Source organism: Eriocheir sinensis, chromosome 59 (genome assembly GCF_024679095.1).
Source record: "Eriocheir sinensis breed Jianghai 21 chromosome 59, ASM2467909v1, whole genome shotgun sequence".
NCBI lineage: Eukaryota > Metazoa > Arthropoda > Malacostraca > Decapoda > Varunidae > Eriocheir > Eriocheir sinensis.
This window is the reverse complement of record NC_066567.1, coordinates 1,342,698-1,369,272: the sequence shown is the minus strand read 5'-3', so window position 1 is coordinate 1,369,272 and position 26,575 is coordinate 1,342,698. Positions and strand designations below refer to the sequence as shown.

Here is a 26,575-nt window from a genome sequence, read left to right as displayed (position 1 = left end):
TTCCGCTCTCCCTTGTTGTTTACCTGCAACAATAAAATATCAATCAATCAATCTATCAACTATAAATTACGATACATTCTGTCCATGCTAGTTGTTGAAGGTTGTGTGGTCCATAGCAAGGCATAGAGGTGTGAAGAAGAACCAAGGAGGACCTAATAATATGAAGAAGCGATACAAGGCGGAATAATTAACAGCTCAAAGAAGAAGTTGAAATGAAGCCCCGTAAAAAAGGCGCAAACACGGCCAAGTACGAAGGCGGGAAGGAGGGACTGGCCGTGTGTCCTTTTTTGAGTTGTACGTAATTTAAACGCAATAATAACCTGATTTCCGTAATGGCGACCCCGGAGAATGGCAGGAGGACTAAGATACGGGCCAGAGGTATGTAATTATTGCCAGTATCATGAAGGAAAGAGGTGAAACAGATGAGATTTGATAAATACCTACCGTATTAATTAATTTTTCTCTTCTTTCCTCTACCTTCTTTTTCTCTTCTTCCCTCTCCCTTTTTCTCTCCTCTCCTCTCCCTTCTTTTTCTCTCTCCTCCTTTCCTTTCCTCTCCTCCCTTCTTTTTCTCCTCTATTCTCTCCTCTCCCTTCTTTTTCTCTCCTCTCCTCCCTTCTTTTTCTCTTCTCTCTTTTTTTCCTTTCCTCTCCCTTCTCTTTCTCTTCTTTCCTCTCCTTCCCCTTTCTCTCTTCTCTTCTCTCTCTTCCAAGTATTACAAGGTGTTGTTAATGCTTAATAATTGGGGCTTTGTGTTTCAACAGACGTCTTCGAGTCCTACTTCCTGAAGCACCACCGGGAGGACCTGAAGGCGATCCTGGAGGCGAAGGAGGACGTGGAGATGCATTACCCTGTGTCTGTCAAGTAGGTGCCGGTGAGAAGGGGAGGGAGGGGCTTGTGGAGAGGGGGAAGGGGGACAGAAGAAGGGATGGCGATGGAAAGAGTAGTGGAAGGGGAGGGAGGGGCTTGTGGAGAGGATGAAGGGGGGGATAGAGGAAGGGGTGGTGATGGAGAGGGTAGTAGAAGGGGAGGGGCTTGCGGAGAGGGTAGTGGAAGGGGAGGAGCTTGTGGAGAGGGTAGTGGAAGAGGAGGGGCTTGTGGAGAGGGTGAAGGGGGGATAGAGGAAGGGGTGGTGATGGGAAAGGTAGTGAAGGAGTAGAGGTAGTGGTGGTGATGTGTGTTCTTGGGCGACGAAATGAAAACACCCACTAAATTTAACCAGAAAACTGAAATAGAGAAATAACGTGTGTATCTCCCATCCCACAGCTTCCTGACGATGTTCGAGGAGCACCCTGAGGTCGCTGAGTCGCTGCTGACCTCCCCGACCAAGCTGCTACCAGTGATGGACGTTGCGCTGTTCCGAGCCTACACAAAACTCCTGAACGAGCTTAAGGATACGGGTTGCGACGCCGACCTCACCCTCAAGACCAACCTCCACGCTCGCATCACTGGTGGGGCGCTAAACACTCTTGGAAATGTATAGATAGGAGTGCTCACATAACCTAACATTCTTCTATCCACATTTTACCTCCCATATAATTACTATGAGAGATATATACACCTTAGACAGAGAGATAAACAGGCAACATTTCAAGCGGAAGGAAAGACGAGGGAGCTTGCAGACTTAATAAGGAAGATAAAATAAAAGAATACATAGACAGACACTAATATTTGAGACTTCCGGCAGAGAGCATAATGTTTACTTCTACACTCACTAACCCCCAGCCACCTCCACCCTTCACCCCAGGGTTGCCGTCCTGCCCTGAGCTGTACCGAGACCAAGTTCCGCGCACGGCTGATGTGGGCCGCCTGCTGTGCGTGGCGGGGACAGTGGTGCGGCGAACATCCACCAAGATGCTCGAGTTCCAGAAGGAGTTCGTGTGTACCAAGTGCCGACATGTGTTCACTGTGGTGGTAAGATGTCGGTGTTTTCGGTTACTGTTTACTATTTCCACTAAGCTAATTCTTTCACTTTTTTTCCGACAGATACGAGAATAGTGCAATACCAACAATCCTTTCACTCTTACTACTACTACTACTACTACTATTACTACTACTTCTGTGTGTTTTGGAAAGAGGGAGGAGGGCGTAAGAATTAAATGTGAAGTGTCGGACTAGAAGAGAATGAGAGTAAGAACGTACAGGAAAGATAAGGAATACAAAGGAGTGGACTTGCAGGAATGATAAAGGAATGGAATGTTGGTATGATTTCTGTGTTTTCATTTACCATTTTCTATTAATGCTATTTTTCTTCTTTTACCACTTACAAATTTTACTTTTTTTGCCATTTTTTTCCTCATTTTTTGACTTGGAGTGAAGTTAAAGGAATAAAAATGGGCTAAAGGAATGGCAAAGGAGTAGAGTGCTTAAAGGGGCACAGAGTATATCCATCCCTCTCCTTCACCCCCAGGCAGACCATGACCAGTACTACCATCTGAGCAGGCCCGGCCGCTGCCCAAACCCTCAAGAATGTCACTCCTTCAACTTTAGCGCCCTGTCCTCAACCTCCAAGCCTATCCACACCAGGGACTACCAGGAACTCAAAATACAGGTCAGGTTACATTGATTTACTTATTTTGTCAATAGGGATATTTGTGAAGAGGGATTTTACATCATAGCTATACATATAACACGAAGGGGGCAGTTTCCAAAGTTCGTGTGATATGTGTAGCTATGATGTAAAATCTCTCTTCACAAATATCCCAATTGATGAAACTGTTGATATCTGTGCTAATCTTCTCTATCAGGGCACCAACCTATTTACGGGTATGACTCGAGTAATCTTTAAGAACTTATTTATTTTATCTTAGTGTTTTGTTAATGGCAAGGGAAGAAGTTGGTATCATTAACGGGGTCTTGTTTGAAAATATAGACGGTGAAGATGCGAAAATAACTATGTACAAGGAACTCAAAATACAGGTCAGGTTTTATTGATTTATTTATATAGTTTTAGTCTTAATGGCAAGGGAAGAGGTTGATTTTATTAAGGGGGTTTTGTTTGAAAGTAAAGATTAGAATACAGTGATAATAAGGAGGCCAGTCAGAGTGTGTGTGTGTGTGTGTGTGTGTGTGTGTGTGTGTGTGTGTGTGTGTGTGTGTGTGTGTGTGTGTGTGTGTGCTAACTTTTACTATTACATTATATCAACCACACCAACCAGGTACAATCAACATCAAACATCGCAAATAAAAACACTCCGGTAAAATAATAATAATAGTAATGACAATAACAAGAATAAATGATAACAAAATAATGATAAGAAATAATAATGGTCCAGTCAAATAATAAAAACAACAGTAAAATAACAACAGGCATAAAACAGCCCAGTAAACACGACCGCTACGCCACAGGAACAAGTGCAGAAGCTGAAGATGGGCAGCATTCCAGGGTCCTTGTGGGTGACCGTGGAGGATGACCTGGTGGACTCATGCCGGCCGGGGGATGACGTCGTGATCTGGTGAGTCCCCCTTCACGCCTCTACTTGCGAATTAATATGTGAGACAACTGCATTTTCCTTTTAACCCGGTAGCAGCGACGGGCCAAATTTGTGGCTTCACCGTGTAGCAGCGATGGGCCAGATTTTTGCCATGATATAAACCCCCTAAAATAGATGATGCATAAACTGATCACAAATGCGTTGATGTATATTATGAAATGGTTTGTGTGAGGGGTGATTTTTTTCTCATTTTTCTCACTTAGAGGGACCTTTAAGAAACATGATCCCCGCAGCTACAGGGTTAAGCTTCGTAATAATTTTCCTGTGTCATTTTTGTTATTTATTTACGTAATGGTTATCGTCCGTCGTGTGCAGCGGCGTGGTGAGGCAGCGGTGGCGGCCGGTGACCCGAGACGTACGACCAAGCCTTGACCTGGTGCTGAGGGCCAATAATGTGACGGTGAGTGCATGTGTGTGTACGTGTGTGTTTTGTTACGGTAGATGGTTGGATAGATATTTTCTATAAGTCATTACAATCAGATTATTAGCAAGTAACACATCCTTTCTCTCCCTCCCTTCCTCCGCTGCGTCACCCCCGGCCAGGTTGACAATAAGGACCGTAGCAGCAGCACCACACTCACAGAGGAGATGCGGGAGGAGTTCACCGACTTCTGGGACCGCTACCGACGCGACCCCATGGCTGGCCGGAACATCATCCTCGCCTCGTTCTGTCCGCAGGTGAGCTAGAAGGACACAATCAGCTCTCTCAGGTGTTAGGGTACGCTTGTGTGATTCTCTTCTCGTTCAGTGTAATTTTCCCTTATGGGGCTTGATGGGGTGTGACTCTCTCCCACGCACAACAGTCCTTGCTTACCTATCTGTACTTTCCATTCCAGTAAGCTAATAAGTACTCGTAAGGGAACAGAGACAGGTGAGTTAAGTACTGTATGCATTCACCAGGTCTTGTCTACTTCTTCTTTGCAATAAGTACTCGTAAGAGGTGTTTTAACCCGTCTGCTGCGATTGGCACGGATTTCGTCTTCACTGGTAGCCTGGTCACACATACTCCCAGGTCTTCCTCTGCCTCTGTGGTGGATAGTGGAGTGTTTCCCATGTGGTATTGGTGTGCTGGATATCCCTTCACTGGTAGCCTGGTAACATACACTCCCAGGTCTTTCTCTGCCTCTGTGGTGGATAGTGGAGTGTTTCCCATGTGGTATTGGTGTGCTGGATATCCCTTCACTGGTAGCCTGGTAACATACACTCCCAGGTCTTTCTCTGCCTCTGTGGTGGATAGTGGAGTGTTTCCCATGTGGTATTGGTGTGCTGGATATCCCTTCACTGGTAGCCTGGTAACATACACTCCCAGGTCTTTCTCTGCCTCTGTGGTGGATAGTGGAGTGTTTCCCATGTGGTATTGGTGTGCTGGATATCCTCTCCCAAGGTGCAGGACTTTACATTTTTCTTCACTGAATTGTAGCAGCCACTTCTTGTTCCACTCCTGTAGCTTGGTGACGCCTGCTTGTAGGAAATCCACAGTCAAGGTGTTAATTAGTGTGTGTGTTCCTCAGGTGTACGGGCTCTACGTGGTGAAGCTCGCTGTGGCTGTGGTGGTGGCGGGCGGCGTGCAGAGGACCAGCAACAACACCAGGGTCAGGGGAGAGGCTCACCTTCTGCTAGTGGGTGACCCGGGTAAGACCTTCAACACTGTCGCCGGTTCACCAATAATCTCTGTCTGTACTCTAGCATTCTGACCCCCACTATGCTTGCTCCCATTCCTATTTTTCTTCTATAGTCCGTTTTTATTCATGGGGCCAGACTTGCGATGACCCTCTCCATCTTGCTCGCACCAATGCTAATCCTTCCTCCATTTCCAACACTCCCAAGTCTTGCGTCACTCTCCCTGTCCATGTTCTCCTTGCTCTTCCACCTGGTCACCTTCCCTTGCATTTCCATACTCTTCTCTTGCTCATCCCTGTTCTATCCAAGTCCCTTATGCAAGAGTTAACCTGTATCTTCATTCCTTCATGACTTTCTACTCTTATCTTTTATTTCCTACTTAGATCTCACTCATTCTCTCTGTCTGCCTTGCCCAATGTTACAGAGATGAGCACCAAGGCAATAGTATACTCCTACCGGCCTCGTGCAGACTCCTATGTTCTTATGTTTTCTCCCCTCCGCCAGGCACGGCCAAGAGTCAGTTCCTGAAGTACACGTCGGCCCTGGTGCCGCGGAGTGTGTTCACCACGGGCGCCGGGACCACCAGCACCGGCCTCACTGTGACGGTGGTGCGGGAGGAGGGGGAGTGGGCCCTCGAGGCAGGCGCTCTGGTACGTCACAACACAACAAAATCACTCACTGGTTCATAATGCAGGAATAATGGGACTTTTCTTTAATATTTGTTTTTCCTTTACTGTAAAAAAATTGTGCTTTCGTGTCCCAGGTGATGGCCGATGGGGGCGTGTGCTGCATTGATGAGTTCAACAGCATCAAGGAGGCGGACCGCGCTGCCATACACGAGGCCATGGAGCAGCAGACCATCAGTGTGGCCAAGGTGAGGGGTATACCTTCAACCCTCCCATGGCCCCACAGCAAATGACTTTCTACTCTTGCTCATCCCTATGCTATCCAAATCCCTTATGCAAGAGTTAACCAGTATCTTCATTCCTTCATTCCCTCTGCTGGTAAACTGGAACAGCCCTCCTTTGTCTGTATTTCCTCCTGCCTATGACTTGAACTCTAAATTGACCTTCTCTTTTTCCCCTCTCATTCCATTTTCTTTACAGGAGGAGTGCATGGCGGGCTTTTTTGTTTTTTATGTTAATTTCAGGAGCTGTTTCTCTGCCATAAAAAAATATACATACATTAACCCGGTAACAGCGACGGGCCAAATTTGTGGCTTTACCGTGCAGCAGCGACGGGTCAAATTTGTGGCTTTACCGTGCAGCAGCGACGGGCCAAATTTGTGGCTTTACCATGCAGCAGCGACGGGTCAAATTTGTGCCATGATATAAACCCCCAAAAATAGATGATACATAATCTGATCAGAAATGCTTTGATATGTATTATGAAATGGTTTGTGTGAGTGATGATATTTTCTCATTTTTCTCGCTTGGAGGGACCATTAAGAAACATGATCCCCGCTGCTACCGGGTTAATGGGGTAAATTCAGAGGGAGCTTTCTCATCCCCTTCCCCTTCCCTTAACCCCCCCCCCCGCAGGCCGGCCTCCTCTGTAAGCTCGATAGCCGGTGCAGCGTCCTAGCGGCCACCAACCCCAAGATGGAATGCAACGCCGAGGAGATGATCGAGTTTGTGGGTCTTGCCTCGCCGCTGCTCTCCCGCTTTGACCTCGTGCTGGTGCTGAAGGACGCGAAGAACCATGAGTGGGACAGGTGGGCGGAACGGACATTGTTGAGAGTTACCGGACATGCGTAGTTGAGTAGCGGACTTTTTTTTTTTTTTTTTTTTAACTGTTGACTATAAAAAAATAATAAATAATGAAAATAAGAATAAATTGAGAAAATAAAATACACTCCTCATCCCCCCCCCCCCCCCTGTGTTTCCCCCAGGGTAGTCACAGGGTACATTTTGAAGGGCCAAGATCCTCACCCTCCTCAACCTTCCATGTCCCCCCCAGGGTAGTCACAGGGTACATTCTGAAGAGCCAAGATCCTCAACCTCCTCAAGCTTCCATGTCCCCCCCAGGGTAGTCACAGGGTACATTCTGAAGAGCCAAGATCCTCAACCTCCTCAACCTTCCATGTCCCCCTCCAGGGTAGTCTCAGGGTACATTCTGAAGGCCCAAGATCCTCAACCTCCTCAACCTTCCATGTCGCCCCCCAGGGTAGTCACAGGGTACTTTCTGAAGAGCCAAGATCCTCAACCTCCTCAATCCCCCGTTTCCCCCCACAGGGTAGTCTCGGGGTATATTCTGAAGGGCCAAGACCCAGGGGAGGTGGAAGGGACAGGCGCGGAGGAGGACTGGAGTCTGGAGAAGCTGCGCGCATACTTCTGCCTCATCCGTTCCCTGCAGCCGCGCATGTCACCCCAGGCCAATGAGGTTCTGAGTCGCTATTACCAGGTGCAGCGGCAGAGGGACCTACGCAGCAAGGCACGGACCACACTAAGGTAGGGGGACGCTGAAGTACTTTCCTCCTCTTTCACTACGCAGCAAGGGCACAGATCACACTAAGGTAGGGAACACTGAAGCTTTTTCCTCCTCCTTTATCACCAGTATCATGAGTAGAGTACGAAAGCCTTGTCAAATTTGTTTCTTCAGGTTCATGGTACAGAAGAAGGGCCAAACTACCACCAGGGTCATAAAACTACTCCTGGAAATGCCCACAACTCCTATGAAAACCTTATCAAATGTGTGTTTCTTTAGGTTCATTGTACAGAAGAAGGGCCAAACTACCACCAGGGTCATAAAACTACTACTGGAAATGCCCCAAACTCCTACGAAAACCTTGTTAAATGTGTGTTTCTTTAGGTTCATGGTGCAAAGAAAGGCCCAGACTACCACCAGGGTCATAAAACTACTACTGGAAATGCCCCAAACTCCTACGAAAACCTTGTTAAATGTGTGTTTCTTTAAGTTCATGGTGCAAAGGAAGGCCCAGACTACCACCAGAGTCATAAAACTACTCCTGGAAGTGCCCCAAACTCCTACGAAAACCTTGTTAAATGTGTGTTTCTTTAGGTTCATGGTGCAAAGGAAGGCCCAGACTACCACCAGGGTCATAAAACTACTCCTACGAAAGCCTTGTCAAATATATGTTCTTGGGCGACGAAATGTTTTAGAACACGACATATATTCACTCACCTAATGTTACCGTCACCACACCCTCACGCACTCACCGCCACCCTCTGCCCCTCCCTCAGGCTGCTGGAGAGTCTGGTGCGGCTGAGTCAGGGCCACGCGAGGCTGCTCATGAGGGACACAGTGGAGGTTCAGGACGCTGTGGTAGCTATTAGTCTCCTCGAGGCTTCCATGGGCGGGTTCTCGGCAGTCATGGAAATCAACCCTCTCTACACGGCCTTTCCCTTAGACGCACGCCAGGAATACAGGACTCAAGGTGTGTGTATTTACCTAGTTGTAGTTTTCCAGGGCCTGGGCTTTACGCTCGTGTGGTCCCGTCTCCATATCTACATTTATCCAACTTTTCCTTAAGGCTTTGCACACTCCTCGCTGGTACTACATCCTCACTTAGTCTGTTCCAAACCTCTATATTTCTTTGCGGGAAGCTATATTTCTTTGTGTCTCTCAAGCATCTTCCCTTCCTCAGGTTTTTACTATGTCCTCTTGTGTTCCTGGTGGTAAGTTCTTTTAGTAGTAACTGTGTGTGTGTGTGTGTGTGTGTGTGTTTTGTACTGTAGAAATATGCTAAACTTCCTTCTATCTGCCTTTTATGTTGATTTAGTTGTATTCATTTCTTTAACAGGCTGCAAATCATCATCATCATCATCATCACCATTTTGTTTAGCGTCCGTTTTCACTCTTCCTGAGCGGCTGGACGCTTTATGGCTCTCCTCCATTCTACTCTGTCTTCTGTCCAACGCTCATCCAATCCCATCAACGCCAAGTCTTCCTGTATACACCTTCTCCACATTTTCCTAGGTCTACCAACTGGTCTCCTTCCTTCTACCTCCAATCTGACCGCTCTTTCGGCCACCTCTTCGGATTCTTTACAGGAGCAGCGAGTAGCGGGCTTTTTTTTTTATTGTTTCCTTTTTTTTTGTGCCCTTGTCCTGTCTCCTTTGCTGTAAAAAAAAAAATATATATAGAGATGACCTAAACTTTCTTGCATTTCTCTCCTGCAGTTCAAGTTGTCCTGGAGAAGCTGTCCCTGCCACACGTCTTGGAGGAGGAGCTGGCAAGGCTGGACAAGGAGGACGAACACATAGCCAGCAGCAGGAAGCTCTCCGGGACATACAAGAAGAGGGGGCCTTCCTCCGGGCCAGTCACCAGCACTCAGAAGCTCCCCTCCACCGCCGCCCTGCACTCACGGAAGGACTTCAAGCCGTCTGTCAATGAGGAGGGACTTGCTCTTGATATCGAGGAGCTTGACGAAACTGCAAGTCACCAGAAGAGGCCCAGAGGAGGCATGCAGCAGACCCTTAGCAAGTGGGTGGAGCCTGACACCACACAGGATATGGAGTCGTCGATGCTTCCAGATCCACTCTCTGACGATGACCTGGAGCTCGTCATCCCCAGGAAACAGAGGAAGAGGAAGGAGAAGGAGAGAGGGAATAGTGTGGAGCCTCAAGGGAAGACTGTTAAGCGAAGGAAAGTGAAGAAGAATGCCGGAATGGATGTGTCGAGGGATGCTGGTGTGACGCCCGGTGCCTCCATATCCTGCTCAGTGTCCCACGTGGAGAGGGCGGGTGAGGAGCTGCTGCAGGACCTGGATGACTTCGCCGAGGACACCTGGACGCCCGCCAAGGCCAAAGAAAGGTTCAGCTCCACCGTGGCGAAGTTTGCGTACAAGAAACCTGGGAAGGAAACAAACACCAAACAGTCTTGTGGTCGGGAAACTTCAGCAAGCAAAGATGAGAATGGCCGACCCACAGAAGGCTTAGCAACCTGTAACCTCGACACTGAGAGTAAGAAGAAAGCTGATGAAAATTCCCGTAACGCAGCAAGCAAACACAAACAGAACAGGCCTTTGCAAACCCATACCCCATTGACGGAGAGGCCACTAGCGAACTTAAACTCAAGGGACATGCAACAGAGAGGCCAGCAGTGATTTAAAACCCATATCCAAAGCCAATAGGGAAGGGAAGTCTCAGGAACCAGACCTCACAAACTCCCTCTCGAAGCCAAGCAAAGGTCAGACTCAGGACCACAGTGCCGTCAGACCCTCCAGAGCGTCGGGCTTTTCCATACTGAAGCGGTTCGCCTACTCACCACCGGAGGATGAAGCAACCAGCCTGTCACCTCAGCAGACAAGTCCCGGTGCCTTTCCCCAAATTAACAAGAGACAAAGGGATGAAAAGTCTGATCCTGTGTGCTCTGAAGGGAAGGATTTGACCGGCCAGACCCCCAACGCAAAGATCCAGGTTGACTCTACTACGGAAAGCATAAATTTGAGTGGTAATAGAGAGAAGACTTGGAGTAAGGAGGACATTCTATCACTCACACATACAAGGATAAAGGAAGCTAAGGAGAAGAGAATGTCCATCAGTAAGGCAAAGTGCAAGAAAGATGCGACGTCTCCACTCGAAATGCAGCACTCAGAGGAAGATACAATGTCCCCGCCACTAAGTCAGTCTGCCCTTAGTGACACGGGAATCAAAGAAAACGGAGAAGCAGACTTGAGGATGAGGGAGAATGGGACAGGGATAAAGATAAAGAACAAGAAAGATACAATGTCTCCACTCGAAATGCAGGACTTAGAAGAAAAGAAAATGTCCCTGCCACTAAGTCAGTCTGCCCTTAGTGACACGGGAATCAAAGAAAACGGAGAAGCATACTTGAGGATGAGGGAGAATGGGAAAGGGATTGCCACATCAGAACGAAATACAGGCAACTCAGAGATAAGAGAAAATAATAAGGAGTTAAATCAGGCTTCAAGTGACAGTAGAAGAGAGACAGATCAGCCTTTCAATGCACTGATGATGAAGGAAAATAGGAGAGCTGAGAAGAGGATGAATCAAACCACAAACAACTCGGAGATGAGAAAAAATAATAAGGAATCAAATCAGCCTTCAAGTGACTCAATCTCAAGGGAAACGGAAAACATAGGAGGCCGAAACTACCCTGAAAGACATGATAGTTCACCCGGCACTCGGAAGCTCGTAAACAAACCTGATATGAGACTAAACATGAAAGGCAATATGGAGTTAAATCATCCTTCAAGTAACTCAATCTCAAGGGAAACAGAAAACGTAGTAGACCAAAACTATCCTAAAATGCAAGACAGTTCACCCAGCGCTCAAAAGCTCGTAAACAAACCTGATATGAGACTCAACACCCTTACGGACTCACCCATACCCACTAAAGCCAGCATTCTCAACACTCCTCCTCCCTCCTCTGCCTCTAGCAAGTCATATTTCTCCAGCTCAGGCCCATTGCAGTCTAAGCTTAAGAGATTCTGCTTCGCCTTGAATGATGAAGATGAGGATGATATGGATCTTTTTGACAGTCCATTGGAAGGGAAAGTGATTGAGAAGGAGCGGAAGGATGTGAGGTGTGAGAATGTTACCACCACCACCACCACCAACACCAACACCACCTCCACTGTCCCCACTACCAATACCACCACCAATACCACCTCCACTGTACCCACCACCACCACCTCCACTCGCCCATTCACCACCACCTCCACCTCCACTGGCCTAATCACCACCACCACCATCACCAGCAGGCAGCCCTCACAAGCTCCCTTTCCGAACAATCTCTTCCCCCTAAGCTCAGCGACAGGCAGACTGAAGCTTCCTATCGTGGCCAAGGGGGTTGACAAGTACAAAGCCTTGGCCTCGGATGAGTTAGACGATTTTGACTTTGATCTGTAGCCTCTTAAACTAAGCGGTGCCCTTTTTTTTATTATTATTATTATTATTATTATTATTTTTTTTTTTTTTTTTTTTTTACATCAGGGCAATAAAAAGAGTAAAAAAACAAAGCCCGCCACTCACCGCTCCTATAAAAGATAAATGTAAACAGTAACCAAAAGTGAGCTGTGATATATTGTGCATAGCTTTAATTTTTATGTAAGATTATTAATGTCGGTGCTATATTAATCTAAGGTTGCTGGGTAGTGTATTTTCATATGAGTTGTGTGTTAAGCTTTGGTACTAATAAATGATCTTGCCCAGTGAATTATATCAAAGTCTTATTAATAGTTCTCGTTGTGAAGGATTTTATAACGAGACTGCCCCTCCTCATGGTGTTATATAAGGATACAGCAGCTCTGGAACTCTTGTGGTGACCTAAATGGCATCACTGTAAAAAAATATGATCACAAAAGCTGTTCACGTCCTTTTTTTTCTTTATTTCTTGCTGTACTTTCATATATTTTTCATGTCTTCGCGCTGTTTGGGTCTGTGTGGTATTTCCCCCTAGTGTTTTTTCATGTAACTTAGTGATGAGAGGGAAGAAGGAAAACAAGAGACCCGTGAAAAGTTACATCAGGGAGTGCCGTTGCAAAGGAGGATGTCTTGGTCTTGGTCTTGGTTCGGACGCGGATGTAAACAAACACGCGTCCCTCGGCAGTCGGGGTCCTTGCTCGGGGCTGACAGCGTGGAATGAAGGACTGACTGAGGAATTAAGGATTTAAGGACTACCAGTAAGGATTGAAGGACTACCAGCAAGGATTTAAGGACTACCAGCAAGGATTTAAGGACTACCAGCAAGGATTTAAGGACTACCAGCAAGGATTTAAGGACTGCCGGTAAGGATTTAAGGACTACCAGCAAGGATTTAAGGACTACCACCAAGGATTTAAGGACTACCAGTAAGGATTTAAGGACTACCAGCAAGGATTTGGGACTACCAGAAAGGATTTAAGGACTACCAGCAAGGATTTAAGGACTACCAGCAAGGATTTAAGGACTACCAGCAAGGATTTAAGGACTACCAGTAAGGATTTAAGGACTACCAGTAAGGATTTAAGGACTACCAGCAAGGATTTAAGGACTACCAGCAAGGATTTAAGGACTACCAGCAAGGATTTAAGGACTACCAGTAAGGATTTAAGGACTACCAGCAAGGATTTAAGGACTACCAGTAAGGATTTAAGGACTACCACCAAGGATTTAAGGACTACCAGTAAGGATTGAAGGACTGCCAGTTAAAGTTTAAGGATTTCCAGAGTGGATAGAAGGACTGACTGAGGAATTAAGGATTGGCAGTGAGGATTGAAGGATTGCCAGTAAGGGTTTAAGGATTTCCAGTAGGGATTGAAGGATTTCCAGTAATGGTTTAAGGGTTTCCAGAGTGGACTGTAGGATTTCCAGAGTGGAATGAAGGACTGAGTGAGGAATTAAGTATTGGCAGTGAGGATTGAAGGACTGCCAGTAAGAATTGAAGGACTGCCAGTAAGGATTGAAGGACTACCAGTAAAATTTTAAGGATTTCCAGAGTGGATAGAAGGACTGACTGTGAAATTAAGGACTGCCAGTAAGAATTGAAGGACTGCCAGTAAGGATTGAAGGACTGCCAGTAAAATTTTAAGTACTTCCAGAGTGGATAGAAGGACTGACTGTGAAATTAAGGATTGGCAGTGAGGATTGAAGGACTGCCAGTAAGGATTGAAGGACTGCCAGTAAAATTTTAAGGATTTCCAGAGTGGATAGAAGGACTGACTGAGAAATTAAGGATTGGCAGTGAGGATTGAAGGACTGCCAGTAAGGATTTAAGGACTGCCAGTAAGGATTTAAGGATTTTCAGTAAGGATGCTGCGTCGACCAAGTCCCGGGGAGACCGACGAGGACCTCTTGAAGCAGGAGGAGGAGCTGGTGGCCCGGGGTAAGCTGCAGCCCTCCGTCAAGCTGGTCAAGGCGGACAAGCGCAAGACTGAGGACTCGGCCAACAAAGACACACCAAAGTCAAAATTTGCGCAGGATCGAACCAACAAGAAGAAGAAAGAGGGAATTAAGGACCAAACCATCTTGCAGGAGAGTAGTGAGTGAGAACGTTGATTATTATTATTATTATTATTATTATTATTATTATTATTATTGTTATTATTATTATAGTTATTGGTGGTAGTGTGAGGACGGAAGGGGAAAAGAAGGGGCAAGTTAACATGAAATCAGGAAGTGTGAAAAGTAGTAGTAGTAGTAAAAGTAGAAGTAGTAATGTTAGTTTAGTAAGTAGCGGGCTTTTTTATTATTGTTTTCTTTTTTTTAAGCCCTCGAGCTGTCTCTTTTGCTGTAAAAAAAAAAATATCAAAAGTCTTATTCCGAGTCTCCCCTCCAGTCCGCAATGTGCCTCGTGCTGCCGTGTTGGGCCGTGTGGTGGAGCGTACGACAGCCCTGCACCCTAGTCCGCCAACCCAGTGGAGCCCCCAGCCTAGCCCCCATGGGTTCCCACAGCCTGCAATACTCAAATCCCTGGTGAGTTACAGGTTTTTCTTATTTATTTATTTATTCTTTTATTTTTTATTATCATTGTTATTTTTTTTTAGGCCATTAGCTCTGAAAAGGTATCATCTTCTCCTCAGACAAGTGATGCAGGGGAAGGCTCGGAGGTGGCGGCAGGGAAGGGGCGGGTGAAGAAGTCTCTGTACATGAGGGAGCTGGAGAGGCAGGGGCTGGCCGGCAAGGGGAGGACTGCTGCTGCTGCTGCTTCATCGCCCTCTGCCGTGCCCCTTCACGACCCTAGCATCGCCGCCCTGGGTGAGTGCTCAAGTGGTGTGCTGCGCGACATAGCTAAACAATAATGAGAAAAAAAAAGTCTGCTACTCATAACCTTTTTGTCGAGTATAACAGTAGTAATGATAGAATAAGATAAGTGACATAGGCCTCATAACATAGCCTCTTCTTCCTATGTATTTCTATGTATCCCTATGTATATATCTATCTATGTGTCCCTATCCTCCCTCCCTTCTTCAGGCACCAGCAGCGTCATCATCCGCGGCGACGATGTGTTACGGAGCAAGTCGGAGGTGGATGAGATTCACCAGGAGAACCTCACCCGCCTGTCATCCATGAGCCACGAGGAACGGATGAAGGAGAAGGAGGAACTTCTCTCCTGTCTCTCCGAGGATCAGATAGCCTTCCTCCGCTCCCTACGCTCAGGTGGAGGAAAGACAGCGAGGGGAGGGAGCGGAGTGGAGCAGGGGGTGGTGTCTATGGAGGTGGAGGGAGAGAGAAGAGAAGAAGAGGGAAGATTAAAAGAAGAAAAAGCAGATCGCAATAATGACGTGGAGATGAAAGAAGAAACAGAAGGAAGGGAGAGCCACTCAATGCCACAGGAGGGCAAAACAGTGAGATTCAAGGACATGGACGAGGAAACCGAAACCAAAACAAAGGAGGAGAGCGAAGAAACCCCAATGCCCGCAGAACTACCCATATCACCGGAGGAGGCTCGGAAATGGCTGCACATGGACAAGGTAGGATATGAGGGATGGGGAGAGCTATACAACATCTGGGAGCACTTTTACAACCATTACCTTTGACTTGTATGAATGTTCCGAAGCTGGTGATGTCATTTACAGAGTTCACGGAGTTTACAGCGATGCAATGTACCCTAAACTCACTGGGATTTGGTAGCGTCCTTCTGCACAGCGAACCACATGATGTATTATAAGGGGGAAGGGTGTGGAAGGGACTGGGCAGTGAACTGGTGGTGGAGCGGAGTGGGCGATAACCTGGTGGAAGAGAGAGAGGAGTGGCTTGGTGTGCGGAGAGATGCTACCAGGTCATATGTTGAGAGAGAGGTCAGTATTTCCGTCCGCAACAGTGAGATTTATTTCCTATCCCTTGCTCAGCTCATTTCTCGTCTCATCTCAGTCTCGTCACTCGAAATCACTTCTATCACTTCATTATTCATTCTTCACTCTTGTTTCTCTCTCCTTCATTCTAACCTCCTTCATTATAATCTCATTCATTCTAATCTTTCCTTCCCCCTCTCTCATCCATGCACTCACTCATCATCTTCCCTCCCTTGCTCATTCTATCCCTCAAATTCTCCTTCCCTTCCTCATCCATCTCTCATCCATTGTCCTCCCCTTCCTCATCCCTCCAAAATCCTCTTCATCCCTCCCTCACCCACCTCTCACCCACAATCCTCCCTCCCTCACTCATTCTAACCCTCAACTTCTCTTTCCCTTCCTCATCCCTCCAACATCCTCCTCTTCCCTCCCTCACCCACAATCCTCCCTTCCTCACTCACAAGGTTGAACTGGATAAACTCAAGTGGATGACAGACATGCCACCTCCCAAGCCCCTGAAGGACACTGAAGGATTCGTGGCCAGGTTCAACTTCGAGGGGGACGTCCTACCATACAGTGCCGACATATCCTACCGCCAGGGACTCCACCACCACGGGGAGGAGCCAGGTGGGTGATCCTATAGCGGAGTCCTTAACAATCCATCCGTTTCCAGGTGTGCAAAGCGATACTTCTCACAGAATAATAAGGAAAAGATAATAAAGAAGAAAAATAAGCAAAACGGGAAGATAAGAAACGTGAAATAAAAATGAGAAAGTACTGAAGAATATTGAAAAGAAAGATAAAGAAAAAGAACATGAAGAGTTAGTGAGATCCAGAAACATTTACATTTTTTTTCCTTGATCTCCTTCACCACCTCCTCCTCCTCCTCCTCCTCCTTCAGGGCGCCCGGGGTACTCACTGGACGAGATCTTCCTGATGGTGCGCTCCCAGGTCCTGCAGCAGCGCCACCAGGGTCTGCGCATGCTGGCTAATATCTTCCGCAACGCCAAGGAGGGACTCTATGACCAGTGCACCAGCCCTCCTTTAGTGCAGCTTGCGGTAAGAAGAGAGAGAGAGAGAGAGAGAGAGAGAGAGAGAGAGAGAGAGAGAGAGACTTCCATTCCACTTTTCCTCCTTATTTCTGAACCTTTCTCTCTCTCCTTTTCTTTCTCAGCTTTCAAGATATCTTTCTCAGTCCTTGGTATATACATTTTTCTTCCTTTTTTCTTTCTTTTACTCTCTTTTATTCAGTAGAGAGAGAGAGAGAGAGAGAGAGAGACAGACTTCCATTGCACTTTTCCTCATTATTTCTGACCCTTTCCTTTTCCTGTTTTCAAGACATTTTTCACATATTTCTTTCCCAGTCCTTGGTACATTTCTCTTCCTTTTCTTTTTCTTTCACTCCTTCTTTTTCTCACCCCTTATACATCGTCCTCATCTTTCTTCTCCTCAATACCTAAGCCACATCTTCCACACATATTCTTGCTTCCAATCAGAATCCAATATCTCTCTTATACACTACTCTATCGCCCTCTAAATAAAGGGTCCTATCGCCTCACCCCATAGGTCGAGGCGGGTGCTGTGTTGCTGCTGCGGTTCGCCCTGGATGACCCGTCGCACCTGGTGTACAGCGAGGCGGTGCGAGGGCTGCATCACCTGGTAGCCAGTGAACCCGACGAGCTGTGTCTGTCCCTCGCGCAGCCGTGGACACCTGGAGGCCTGGAACCGGGCGTGGCCAGCGAGGTGCATGCCAGCGAGAAGGTGTGTGTGTGTTTACCCGAGTCTATAGGGCCTGAGCTACACTCCTCTGGTTACTTTTTCGTATTTATAATTATCCAGTCCTCCCTTAACCCGGTAGCAGCGGGGATCATGTTTCTTAAAGGTCCCTCTAAGCGAGAAAAATGAGAAAAAAATCATCACTCACGCAAACCATTTCATAATATATATCAACGTATTTGTGATCAGTTTATGCATCGTCTATTTTGGGGGGTTTATATCATGGCAAAAATTTGGCCCGTCGCTGGTACCTGGTTAAGCCACCTCCTTTGTTGTAAAAAATAAAAATCTATTGTGCTTGTATCTCCACATTTTCTCTATAATCTCTACTCTTATCCATCACTTTATTCTTTTTTCTTCAGTTTACGTGCTTTTCCGACACCCTACGCCCTTGTCCACCCAGCAGTGAATGGGTACCAGGTATTAATCGGGGGTTGTGTCTCGTCTCCTGGGGTCTGTTCCCTTCTATAATTCCTTCCCCTTCTGTCTCTCTCCGGCATATGACCACGGATGTTGCGCCGACTAATCGCAACTTTCCAACTTACTTTTTCTCGTTACGTATTTTCTCCATTTCCTCAGACGCGGCAGGAGTTGGACAAGGAGGAGCAGGACTTGAAGGACCACGAGGTTATCAAGCTGGACGTGGTGCGCGCCCTCGTCAGGATGGACACACTCGTTAGGATCAGGTGGGTCCAGGCTGCTCCAGTGTACGTAAGCCTGAGACAAACTGGACTGCTGCAAGGGAAGGCATTAGAACACTGAGTTGCGACCTGTTGTTTTGTGTACACGCAGCTGGGTCCTTTGAACTCCCACAAGAATTTCCCGACCAAACAGTTCCCTTGTACCTTAAATATAATAGGGGTTAGGTGAGGCTACATAGGTCATTCGAATACCCTCTAACACCCACAAAACCCTTCCCCAGATACCTTTTGGAGAAGAGTCATCCGGGCGCAGAGACGGTCATCCACGCGCTGGGCCTCCTCACCCGCCTGGCACGTCACTCCCTCTCAGCCGCGTGGAGTCTGGCCTCAACGCCGCGGCTTCTCACTGTGATCCTCGACTCCTTCCTCCCCCATAACGTGTCGCCACTGCTCTCCGGACAGACCGTTGCCTCCATGACCTCCGTGTATGGTGTTCCTCTGAGACACGCCCTTCATCTCCTTAGGGTGTGTGTTTTGGTCTGTTTGTGTGTTAGTGTGTCGCTTCTTTCATGTATTGTAGTCTGCGTATGTCTCCCCACCCAGACACATCCTTAGGCTACGAGTATGTGTTTAGGTTTTCTTTTCCTTGCAGTAGACAGACCAATGACTCAACCTAAACCCTTAAAAATCAATGGTTGTTATATTCTGCTCCTTTAAAGATAGCAGAAGAACGTTAGACACATCCTTGAGCTTCCAGTATGTTTCTCTTTTCTTTTTGTAATAGATAGATGATTTTTTTTTTTTTTTTTTTTTTTTTTCGACAAAGGAGACAGCTCAAGGGCACAAAAAAAGGAAACAATAACAAAAAAAAGCCTGCCACTCGCTGCTCCTAAAAAGAATCCAAGGAGGTGGTTGTAACATTGTGCTCCTTTGAAGATAGCAGAGGACCGTCAGACCCATCCTTGAGCTCCGATGTTTTCTTTTCTTTTTCTCTATGGTCAAGGCGACAGATCAACAACTGAGCCTGAGCCATGAAAAATCAGTGCCCTCAATAGTCTGGTCCTTAAAACATAACCAGAGAATACCAGACACAAGATACTAAACACAGGAATGACCAAATAAAGTTCCCCTCTCCGTATGACCATTGCCTGTGTTTGTAGGATTGCCAGAGGTGCCTTTCAGTCTCCTCAGTGCCTGGTCCTCCCCCACAGGTCCTGGCAGCCAAGGGTCGGCAGTTGGCATCACAGCTGGTCAACACACACCAGCTGATGGACCGCCTGCTGGTGTACGTGGCCATGGAGCCGAGCGAGGTCAGTCTGCCCCTCCAGGAAGCCTTACTGCTCAGCCAGGAAGCGTATGCCACCTGGGCCGTCCTCCTGGCGTACGGACTCTCCAAGCCGGTGGAGGCAGTGGCCAGCTTCTACCCGATGTTCGTGAGGCAGCTGGTCTTCTACAGGGACAAGGTGCCACTCAACCAGGAGCAGGAGAACAATAAATTTAACTACGACGTTGGTGCGCACATGTTGGCAACCCTGAGCCGGGCCGTGGAGGTGGCGGCCACACACTCGCTCCTTGAGGCTCGGGCGAGGCTCAACCAGGGCACGGTGGCTGAGGCTGACGGCAAGATGTTGGTGCTACAGCCGCCCCCCCTCACCTGGACGCACCTGCAGGACCTCCCTCAGCTGGTGGAGACATGTCTGGCTAAGTGGATGTCCCAGCTGGCTCGTGGTGACTCCCAGCCAACATTTTCCGGGCTGAGGCTCGTCGGCAGCTGCTGTCTCTTCCTGGTCACTTACTACACCAGGTGGAGAGACCAGACCTCGTACCACCACGAGGAATGTCTCTCCAGGATTGAACACCTGCACCACAGCATCATCTCTCCCTTCCTCGGCTCACCTGCCTTCACCAAGCTCCTGGGTGCCCTGCCTGCCCACTCCTCCCTCTGCAGCACCCTCCCCCCTGGCACCTCCCGGGACCCCATCAACCTGGGCTCCCTGGGCTGCGTCACCTTGGGAGGGAAGGTTGTGCCCGTCATCCAGCCCTTGTCACCCTTCCCAATACTCACACCCCTCAGCAGCCTCCTCCTCACCCTCGCCACCCTTCACCCCGGCCTGAGACGCCCCACGCCAGACCCTTTCCTTGAGTCCACAGAGATTGCTTCATACCTTGAGAAGCTGTGTGTCTCTCCCCGCAGCCTCGCATCTCAGTGGCTCACCCGCGCTGAGACTTACTTCCTCTGCAACATGCTGCAGCTGGCCAGTGTGTCGGAGGGTGTGGGCAGTGTAAGGAAGGTGCTGTTCCACGAGGCTGCCCTTTGTGTCTTGCTGTGCGTCCACAAAGGAGATGAGCATCTGGTCAAGGCACTCCTCACCAAGGTCGTGTGTGCTCCAGAATTCACCGGTGACCTTGCGGAGATGACCCGAGGCCTGGACGACATGAGCCTCACTGACTACGAGCCTCTCAAGTCCCCGGCCCTCCGCCAGCCTGCCCTCAACCCTTTCCAGATGACGAGGAACGCCCTTCAGTCCCTCAGCTCCATTGGGAGTGAGTTGTCTTCTGTCCTTGTCACCAGGAAGGAGCTAGAGGCAAGTGCTGTACTCACTGGTGGGGTTCCCTTCGCTACAAACAGCATCACAGTCGCCCACTTGGAAACTCCTCTCATCCTAGACCAGTTCTGGCCCCTCATGCCCCTGAAGCATGCCTTCAGGGCCAGACAAAAGCCTCTCAAAGGACAGGAGGAAGAGGAAAGCAACCAGTCCAAGCCCGAGGACGTCCTGACGGTCACGCGCTGCCTCCAGATGGCCTACGTGGGGCTGAAGCACCGGCCACGCATCCTGCTTCCCCCGGCCACCACCTCCCACCCAGCCTGGCTCCAGCACCTCTCCCTGGCCTTCCTGTCTGCCAGCGACCTCTTCCTTGACCCGGCCATCAGCTCCTACCTCCAGGGGTGTGTCGTGGAGATCCTGGGCAAGGGAGGGTATGCCAAGATGGACCTGCAGCGCCCCATTGACTGCTTCTCCTCCACGGCTGGCTGGTACCGAGCCCTGGTGGACCAGTACATGGCTGTCTCCTACGGTGACTCCACCTTCGCCCTGTTCCTGGTGACGCCCCTCCAGCAGCACTGCACCAAGGAGTTCCGCACCAGCCTGTGGGGGGACGCCAGCGACACCCTCCAGTTTGTGTACCTGACCCCGGAGCAGGTGAAGCGGTTCATCCCCCTGGAGCAGTTCCTGGAGCCCCCTGAGGAGGACGAGGGGCTCATCACCAGGTACCGCGCAGCCCTCGGCACGGGAACCATCAGTGCGCGGAGGAACCCACTCATGCACGCCATCGCTGAGCACCACACGCGACGCTTCCTCCACCACAGCAAGGAGGAGAGATGAGGCGCTGGACTCCTCCACTAATACCCATGACTTGAACCACTCCCTGCAGGCCAGGACTCAGGCCAGGACGATGTTGCTGCTCCTTAGGTGTTGTCGTAAGGCTTCAGGCTTCTGGTCACCTGTGTTGTGTTGGTGGCGTGGTCACCATCTCAGAGGCAGGCAGATGGTGAAGCCTGCCGCTGTGTGATCTGAGTGTCTCTTTTATATTGTTACGAATGTGCTGTATGTGAATGATTGTATGTGTAATGTGATGAAATTGTAGCATGATGCAATGTTAGCTCAGCATGGTGGTTGTTCTGGTGCCTGCCTGCCCGTGGATGGTGTGTGTGGGGGGGTGGCGTAACAATATATATAGAGGCACTGAAGAATTGGTTGTGTGAGTTTCCTTGTATCAGACAGTCTTGGCTCCAGTCCATCTTAACAGAAATCTCTTAATGTTGATTTACTGTAATTCCCCAAATCTGGCGGCACAGTTGGATTAAATGGTAAAAGAGGAATCAGATGCAGGACTTTGATTTTTTCTTTGGCTGGGTCTTGCCCACAGGAGGGGACACCATGCTGGTGTGTTGTATGCTTCAAACACCAGTCTTGACTTATGCTCCTGTTATCTCATATCACTTTACAATATCAGAGAGAGAGAGGGAGAGGGAGAGGGAGAAAAACTGAAACACCATTCCTGACTTCAGTTCCATTATCTCCATCAAGTCTTACTTTATTATTTGTTTCGTAAGCAAGTAGTAGTCCAGCGGTGTTCTCCTGCCCGGTGATGAAGAAATCCAGCAAGTATTTTGTGTTGAAAGTTACACTGGGTAGGTACAGCTTGGGGGGCGGGGGGGGGGGGGGGAGTTTTGCACTGGGGCAACGAGTAGTATTGTTTTCTGATTTTACTTATCTCATTTATCATCTTATGAGAAAATCGTTGAATAAGAACACTGGCATTAGCAGCGGCAGCCGAAGAGGCGGCGCCCCGAAAGCTGTCCGCTGCCGCCCGGCGCCGAGATCGCCGGGTCGCCGAAACCTGCATCCCGCTGTGCCTGGCCGCCGGAGCCCGAGGAAGACAAGACGCCGCCAGGATGATCACCAAGGACTTCACGCTGCCCACCGAGGAGGAGCTCACGGTGCAGGAGATCAACATCAGCACGCCGTCCCTGCGCGCCGCCGCCTTCCACCTCGGCAAGACCTGCGAGGCACAGAACAATGTGAGGGCCGCCGGGGCGCCCAGTGTGTCGCCTGCTGGGGCACCCGGGGGCGGGGGGCGCCGTGCCGTTACCCCCGGGGTGCAGGGTGTGTTAGGGAGGCCGAGGATACAGGCGAGAGGGCGGCCACCCCTTGGGAAGTTAATACTTACAATATGGATTATTTTTTGGGCCCTGAATGCAGTGCTGTAACAAATGACTTACGAAAAAAAGAAGGGAGGGCGAGGGGGGTGAAGCCCCTCCGTCAGGGGGTCGTGGGGGCGAAGCCTTCTCATTAAGAGGGTTGAGGGGGGCAAAGCCCCTCCATAAGGTTAAGTTAGGTTAATTTAAATTTATTCAGCATGTGATGTGGCACGGCTGAGACTGTGGCACTGCTATACTCTAAACTCTTCTATTAAGTACTCATTCCTATGCCCCGCCCCCTCCCCCCTTCAGGAGTACATGCTGTGCCGCAAGGAGGAGAATGACCCCCGCAAGTGTCTGGCGGAGGGCAAGGAGGTGACGGCGTGCTCCCTCAACTTCTTCCGCAAGCTGAAGAAGGCGTGTCTGGAGGAGTTTTCTCAGTACGCCAACTGCCTCGACAAGTCATCTCGGGACATGGAGTACCGACTGTGAGTGAACCAGAGTTGTTGTGTGGTGCTAAAAATATCATGTCAGTTATATTATGCATTACTTGATTTCCCGAGAAGCCGCCACCAATTCTTTACCCCCCCTTCCCCTCCTCCTCCCGTCTCCCCGCCCTCTAGCTGCCGCAACACTCAGGCCATCTACGACAAGTGCGTGCTGGACAACATTGGGGTGGAGCGGCCAGACTTTGGCTACTTCTGCGAGCCTAAGATTGTGGACAGCAAGAGGTAAGATGTGCGGGGACATTATGAAGATAGAGATAGGGATAGAAAGATAGATATAAAGATAAGTAGACAGCTGTTAAATGACAATACTGGCAGCCAATTATATAGACGGAAAGATAGAGGTAGAGGTAGATAGCTGTGGCAAGGCAGTACTGTATAGAATAGGGATATAGAGATAGGGATAGAAAGATAGGTATACAGATAGATAGACAGCTGTTTATAGACAATACTGGCAGCCAATTGTATAGACAGAGAGATAGAGGTAGAGGTAGGTAGCTGTGGCAAGGCAGTACTGTATAGAATAGGGATATAGAGATAGGGATAGAAAGATAGGTATACAGATAGATAGACAGCTGTTTATAGACAATACTGGCAGCCAATTGTATAGACAGAGAGATAGAGGTAGAGGTAGGTAGCTGTGGCAAGGCAGTACTGTATAGAATAGGAAGATAGAGATAGGGATAGAAAGATAGGTATACAGATAGATAGATAGCTGTTTATAGACAATACTGGCAGCCAATTGTATAGAAGGAGAGATAGAGGTAGATAGCTTTGGCAAGGCAGTACTGTATAGAATAGGAAGATAGAGATAGGGATAGAAAGATAGGTATACAGATAGATAGACAGCTGTTTATAGACAATACTGGCAGCCAATTGTATAGAAGGAGAGATAGAGATAGAGGTAGATAGCTATGGCAAGGCAGTACTGTATAGAATAGGAAGATAGAGATAGGGATAGAAAGATTGATATAAAGATAGACAGCTGTTAAATGACACTACTGGCAGCCAATTGTATAGACGGAGAGATAGAGATAGAGGTAGATAACTGTGGCAAGGCAGTACTGAATAGAAAGATTTAGATAGATAGATAGATAGATAGATGAATTATCCTGACAAGGGCACAGAAACAATTGTATAATGACTTGTTTATTTTTATTTTTTTATTTTTTACAACAAAGGAGACGGCTCAAGGGCAACAAGAAGTGTACAAAAAAAAAAAAAGAAAGCCTGCTACTCACCGCTCCCATAATAGACCAAAGTAAACAGTGGCCAAAAGAGAGGTCAATTTTGGGTGCTTATTCCATTCATATATATAATCTTCTTTTCTTCATTTAACATCCTTATTTCCCTTTCATGGTGTTCTGTATCCATCAGCAGGCCGTGAATCAACAAACAGGTCCACTAATAACCCCCTCTAATTATCACCACCCAATTTTCTGACCCCATTTACCCCCTATCTGACACCTCACATGACCCATTTCTGAATTCCACCTACTCCCATTAGCCCCGTGAATCAACAAACAGGTCCACTAATTATCACCACCCAATTTTCTGACCCCATTTACCCCCTATCCGACACCTCACATGACCCATTTCTGAATTCCACCTACTCCCATTAGCCCCGTGAATCAACAAACAGGTCCACTAATAACCCCCTCTAATTACCACCACCCAATTTTCTGACCCCATTTACCCCCTATCCGACACCTCACATGACCCATTTCCAAATTCCACCTACTCCCATTAGCCCATGAAATCAACAAACAGGTCACTAATAACCCCTAATTACACCACCAATTTTTTTTGACCCCCATCCCCCCCCCCTTACCTCACCCATTTCCAAATTCCACCTACTCCCATTAGCCCCGTGAATCAACAATCAGGTCACTTATGTACACTAATTTCTCCTCCTCCAGGCCCAAGCCGCCCGCACCTGACCCCATCGAGTTCCCCGACACTCCCTTGCCCCTTCCCGACGAGCCGGTCAGGGGTGAGGCCAGGTACGGCACTCGCAGGCACTGGTTCCAATAAGCTGCCACACCGTCATGTCATGGTTCCTGGGTTAGATTTTTTTTCTTTTAATTTTCTCTCTGTAAATCCAGGAGAGGCGTTTTACGGGGAACTGTTGCCGCGATACCCTGCTTCGGTTAATATCTGTCTCTTTAGTGCAGTAACTTCACTCCAAACTGTCATGGGATAGGTCAGCTAAGTATTGCCATCATAAGCAGAAATCAGGAAGAGTGTAAGGGCAGTAATCTCAGACACTCCCAGCGCTCACATCAACAATTTGCCAAGTTCGAAAAGGAGAGTCAGGTTTTAATGAGTGTTTTCCTACGTTCATGGTACGGAAAATAGTAAGGGTGGAATTCATAGATGGTCCCAGCGCTCACATCAACAATTTGCCAAGTTTGAAAAGGAGATCAATCAGATTCTAATGAGCGGCTTTTCCGATACCCTACGCCCCTGTCCACCCAGCCGTGAATGGGTACCAGGTATTAATCGGGGGTTGTGTCCCGTCTCCTGGGATCTGTTCCCTTCTATAATTCCTTCCCTTCCTGTCTCTCTCCGGCATATGACCACAGATGTTGCACCGACTAAACTAAACTTTCCAACTTTCCTTGTTCTAATGAGTGTTCTAGGTTCATGGTAGAGAAAAAGGTGAGGATGGTATACTCAAATGGTCCTGCCTCTCCGTGGGCTTTGGAAACACTTGATGTGAGAGTTGGAAGCATCTGACAGAGTGAGATTAAATTCTGCTGTAAGGGGATGGAGCTGAGGGCGAGGAAGGCCTAAAACAGCACATCCCACTTCATAATCCATCCTCAAGCTTGGGTGTAAATAAAGAGCTGCAGTGAAGTGTTGTCTGAGTAGATATTTAATTGTGTACATAGTTATACGGAATACCCTTTAATATATCAGGTCCTTTTGACTTAAATAAATACGAAATGAGGTGTTGGTTTTCATTGAGTCTACTTAAATTTGACACCATAAAAAAAGATTGTTATGAGTTAAAGTACTTGTTGGGAAATACTTTAACTTTTCTTCTTCTCCTTCTTAAGTTGAAACCAAAGGAAAAGAATGTCATGTGTTAAAGTACTTGTTGGGAAATACTTTAACTTTTTCATCTTCTTCAG

At 48.0% G+C, this 26,575-nt stretch overlaps 3 protein-coding genes across 11 annotated transcripts; all 3 read left to right on the top strand.

The window, feature by feature from the left end:
* Window positions 1-133: 133 nt before the first annotated feature.
* On the top strand, window positions 134-10,182 carry LOC126985310 (DNA helicase MCM9-like). Its single transcript, XM_050840061.1, has 15 exons — window positions 134-378; window positions 765-864; window positions 1,267-1,451; window positions 1,748-1,914; window positions 2,411-2,551; window positions 3,349-3,455; window positions 3,810-3,894; window positions 4,038-4,172; window positions 5,006-5,126; window positions 5,619-5,764; window positions 5,878-5,988; window positions 6,656-6,828; window positions 7,349-7,564; window positions 8,318-8,511; window positions 9,257-10,182. Exons 1-15 carry the CDS (start codon window positions 333-335, stop codon window positions 10,180-10,182), a joined length of 2,853 nt encoding a protein of 950 aa, XP_050696018.1. The 5' UTR covers window positions 134-332.
* Window positions 10,183-12,606: 2,424 nt separating this feature from the next.
* LOC126985309 (RNA polymerase II-associated protein 1-like) lies at window positions 12,607-21,897 on the top strand. Of its 9 annotated transcripts, none has more exons than XM_050840056.1 (11): window positions 12,607-12,828; window positions 13,827-14,060; window positions 14,358-14,494; window positions 14,602-14,776; window positions 14,993-15,492; window positions 16,278-16,440; window positions 16,715-16,872; window positions 17,380-17,574; window positions 18,169-18,275; window positions 18,512-18,755; window positions 19,442-21,897. In XM_050840056.1, exons 2-11 carry the CDS (start codon window positions 13,832-13,834, stop codon window positions 21,611-21,613), a joined length of 4,080 nt encoding a protein of 1,359 aa, XP_050696013.1. In that variant the 5' UTR covers window positions 12,607-12,828; window positions 13,827-13,831; the 3' UTR covers window positions 21,614-21,897. The 9 variants fall into 9 exon arrangements, with proteins under 9 accessions (XP_050696013.1, XP_050696012.1, XP_050696016.1 ...); XM_050840055.1 differs by having other exon boundaries at window positions 12,607-12,891; XM_050840059.1 differs by having other exon boundaries at window positions 12,619-12,723.
* A 700-nt stretch (window positions 21,898-22,597) lies between these two features.
* Window positions 22,598-26,392, top strand: LOC126985308 (NADH dehydrogenase [ubiquinone] 1 alpha subcomplex subunit 8-like). Its single transcript, XM_050840050.1, has 4 exons — window positions 22,598-22,812; window positions 23,245-23,420; window positions 23,556-23,663; window positions 25,358-26,392. The coding sequence occupies exons 1-4, from the start codon at window positions 22,687-22,689 to the stop codon at window positions 25,470-25,472; spliced, it is 525 nt and encodes a 174-aa protein (XP_050696007.1). The 5' UTR covers window positions 22,598-22,686; the 3' UTR covers window positions 25,473-26,392.
* Window positions 26,393-26,575: the final 183 nt, after the last annotated feature.

Coding starts and splice junctions, on each gene's coding strand:
- LOC126985310 (XM_050840061.1), top strand. CDS start 333: ATGGCGACCCCGGAGAATGGCAGGAGGACTAAGATACGGGCCAGAG. Junction 3,456..3,809: donor GGGGATGACGTCGTGATCTG/GTGAGTCCCCCT, acceptor CGTCGTGTGCAG/CGGCGTGGTGAGGCAGCGGT. Junction 5,765..5,877: donor CCCTCGAGGCAGGCGCTCTG/GTACGTCACAAC, acceptor TTCGTGTCCCAG/GTGATGGCCGATGGGGGCGT.
- LOC126985309 (XM_050840056.1), top strand. CDS start 13,832: ATGCTGCGTCGACCAAGTCCCGGGGAGACCGACGAGGACCTCTTGAAG. Junction 14,061..14,357: donor AACCATCTTGCAGGAGAGTA/GTGAGTGAGAAC, acceptor TCTCCCCTCCAG/TCCGCAATGTGCCTCGTGCT. Junction 18,276..18,511: donor GACACACTCGTTAGGATCAG/GTGGGTCCAGGC, acceptor ACCCTTCCCCAG/ATACCTTTTGGAGAAGAGTC.
- LOC126985308 (XM_050840050.1), top strand. CDS start 22,687: ATGATCACCAAGGACTTCACGCTGCCCACCGAGGAGGAGCTCACGGTG. Junction 23,421..23,555: donor CGGGACATGGAGTACCGACT/GTGAGTGAACCA, acceptor CCCGCCCTCTAG/CTGCCGCAACACTCAGGCCA. Junction 23,664..25,357: donor AAGATTGTGGACAGCAAGAG/GTAAGATGTGCG, acceptor CTCCTCCTCCAG/GCCCAAGCCGCCCGCACCTG.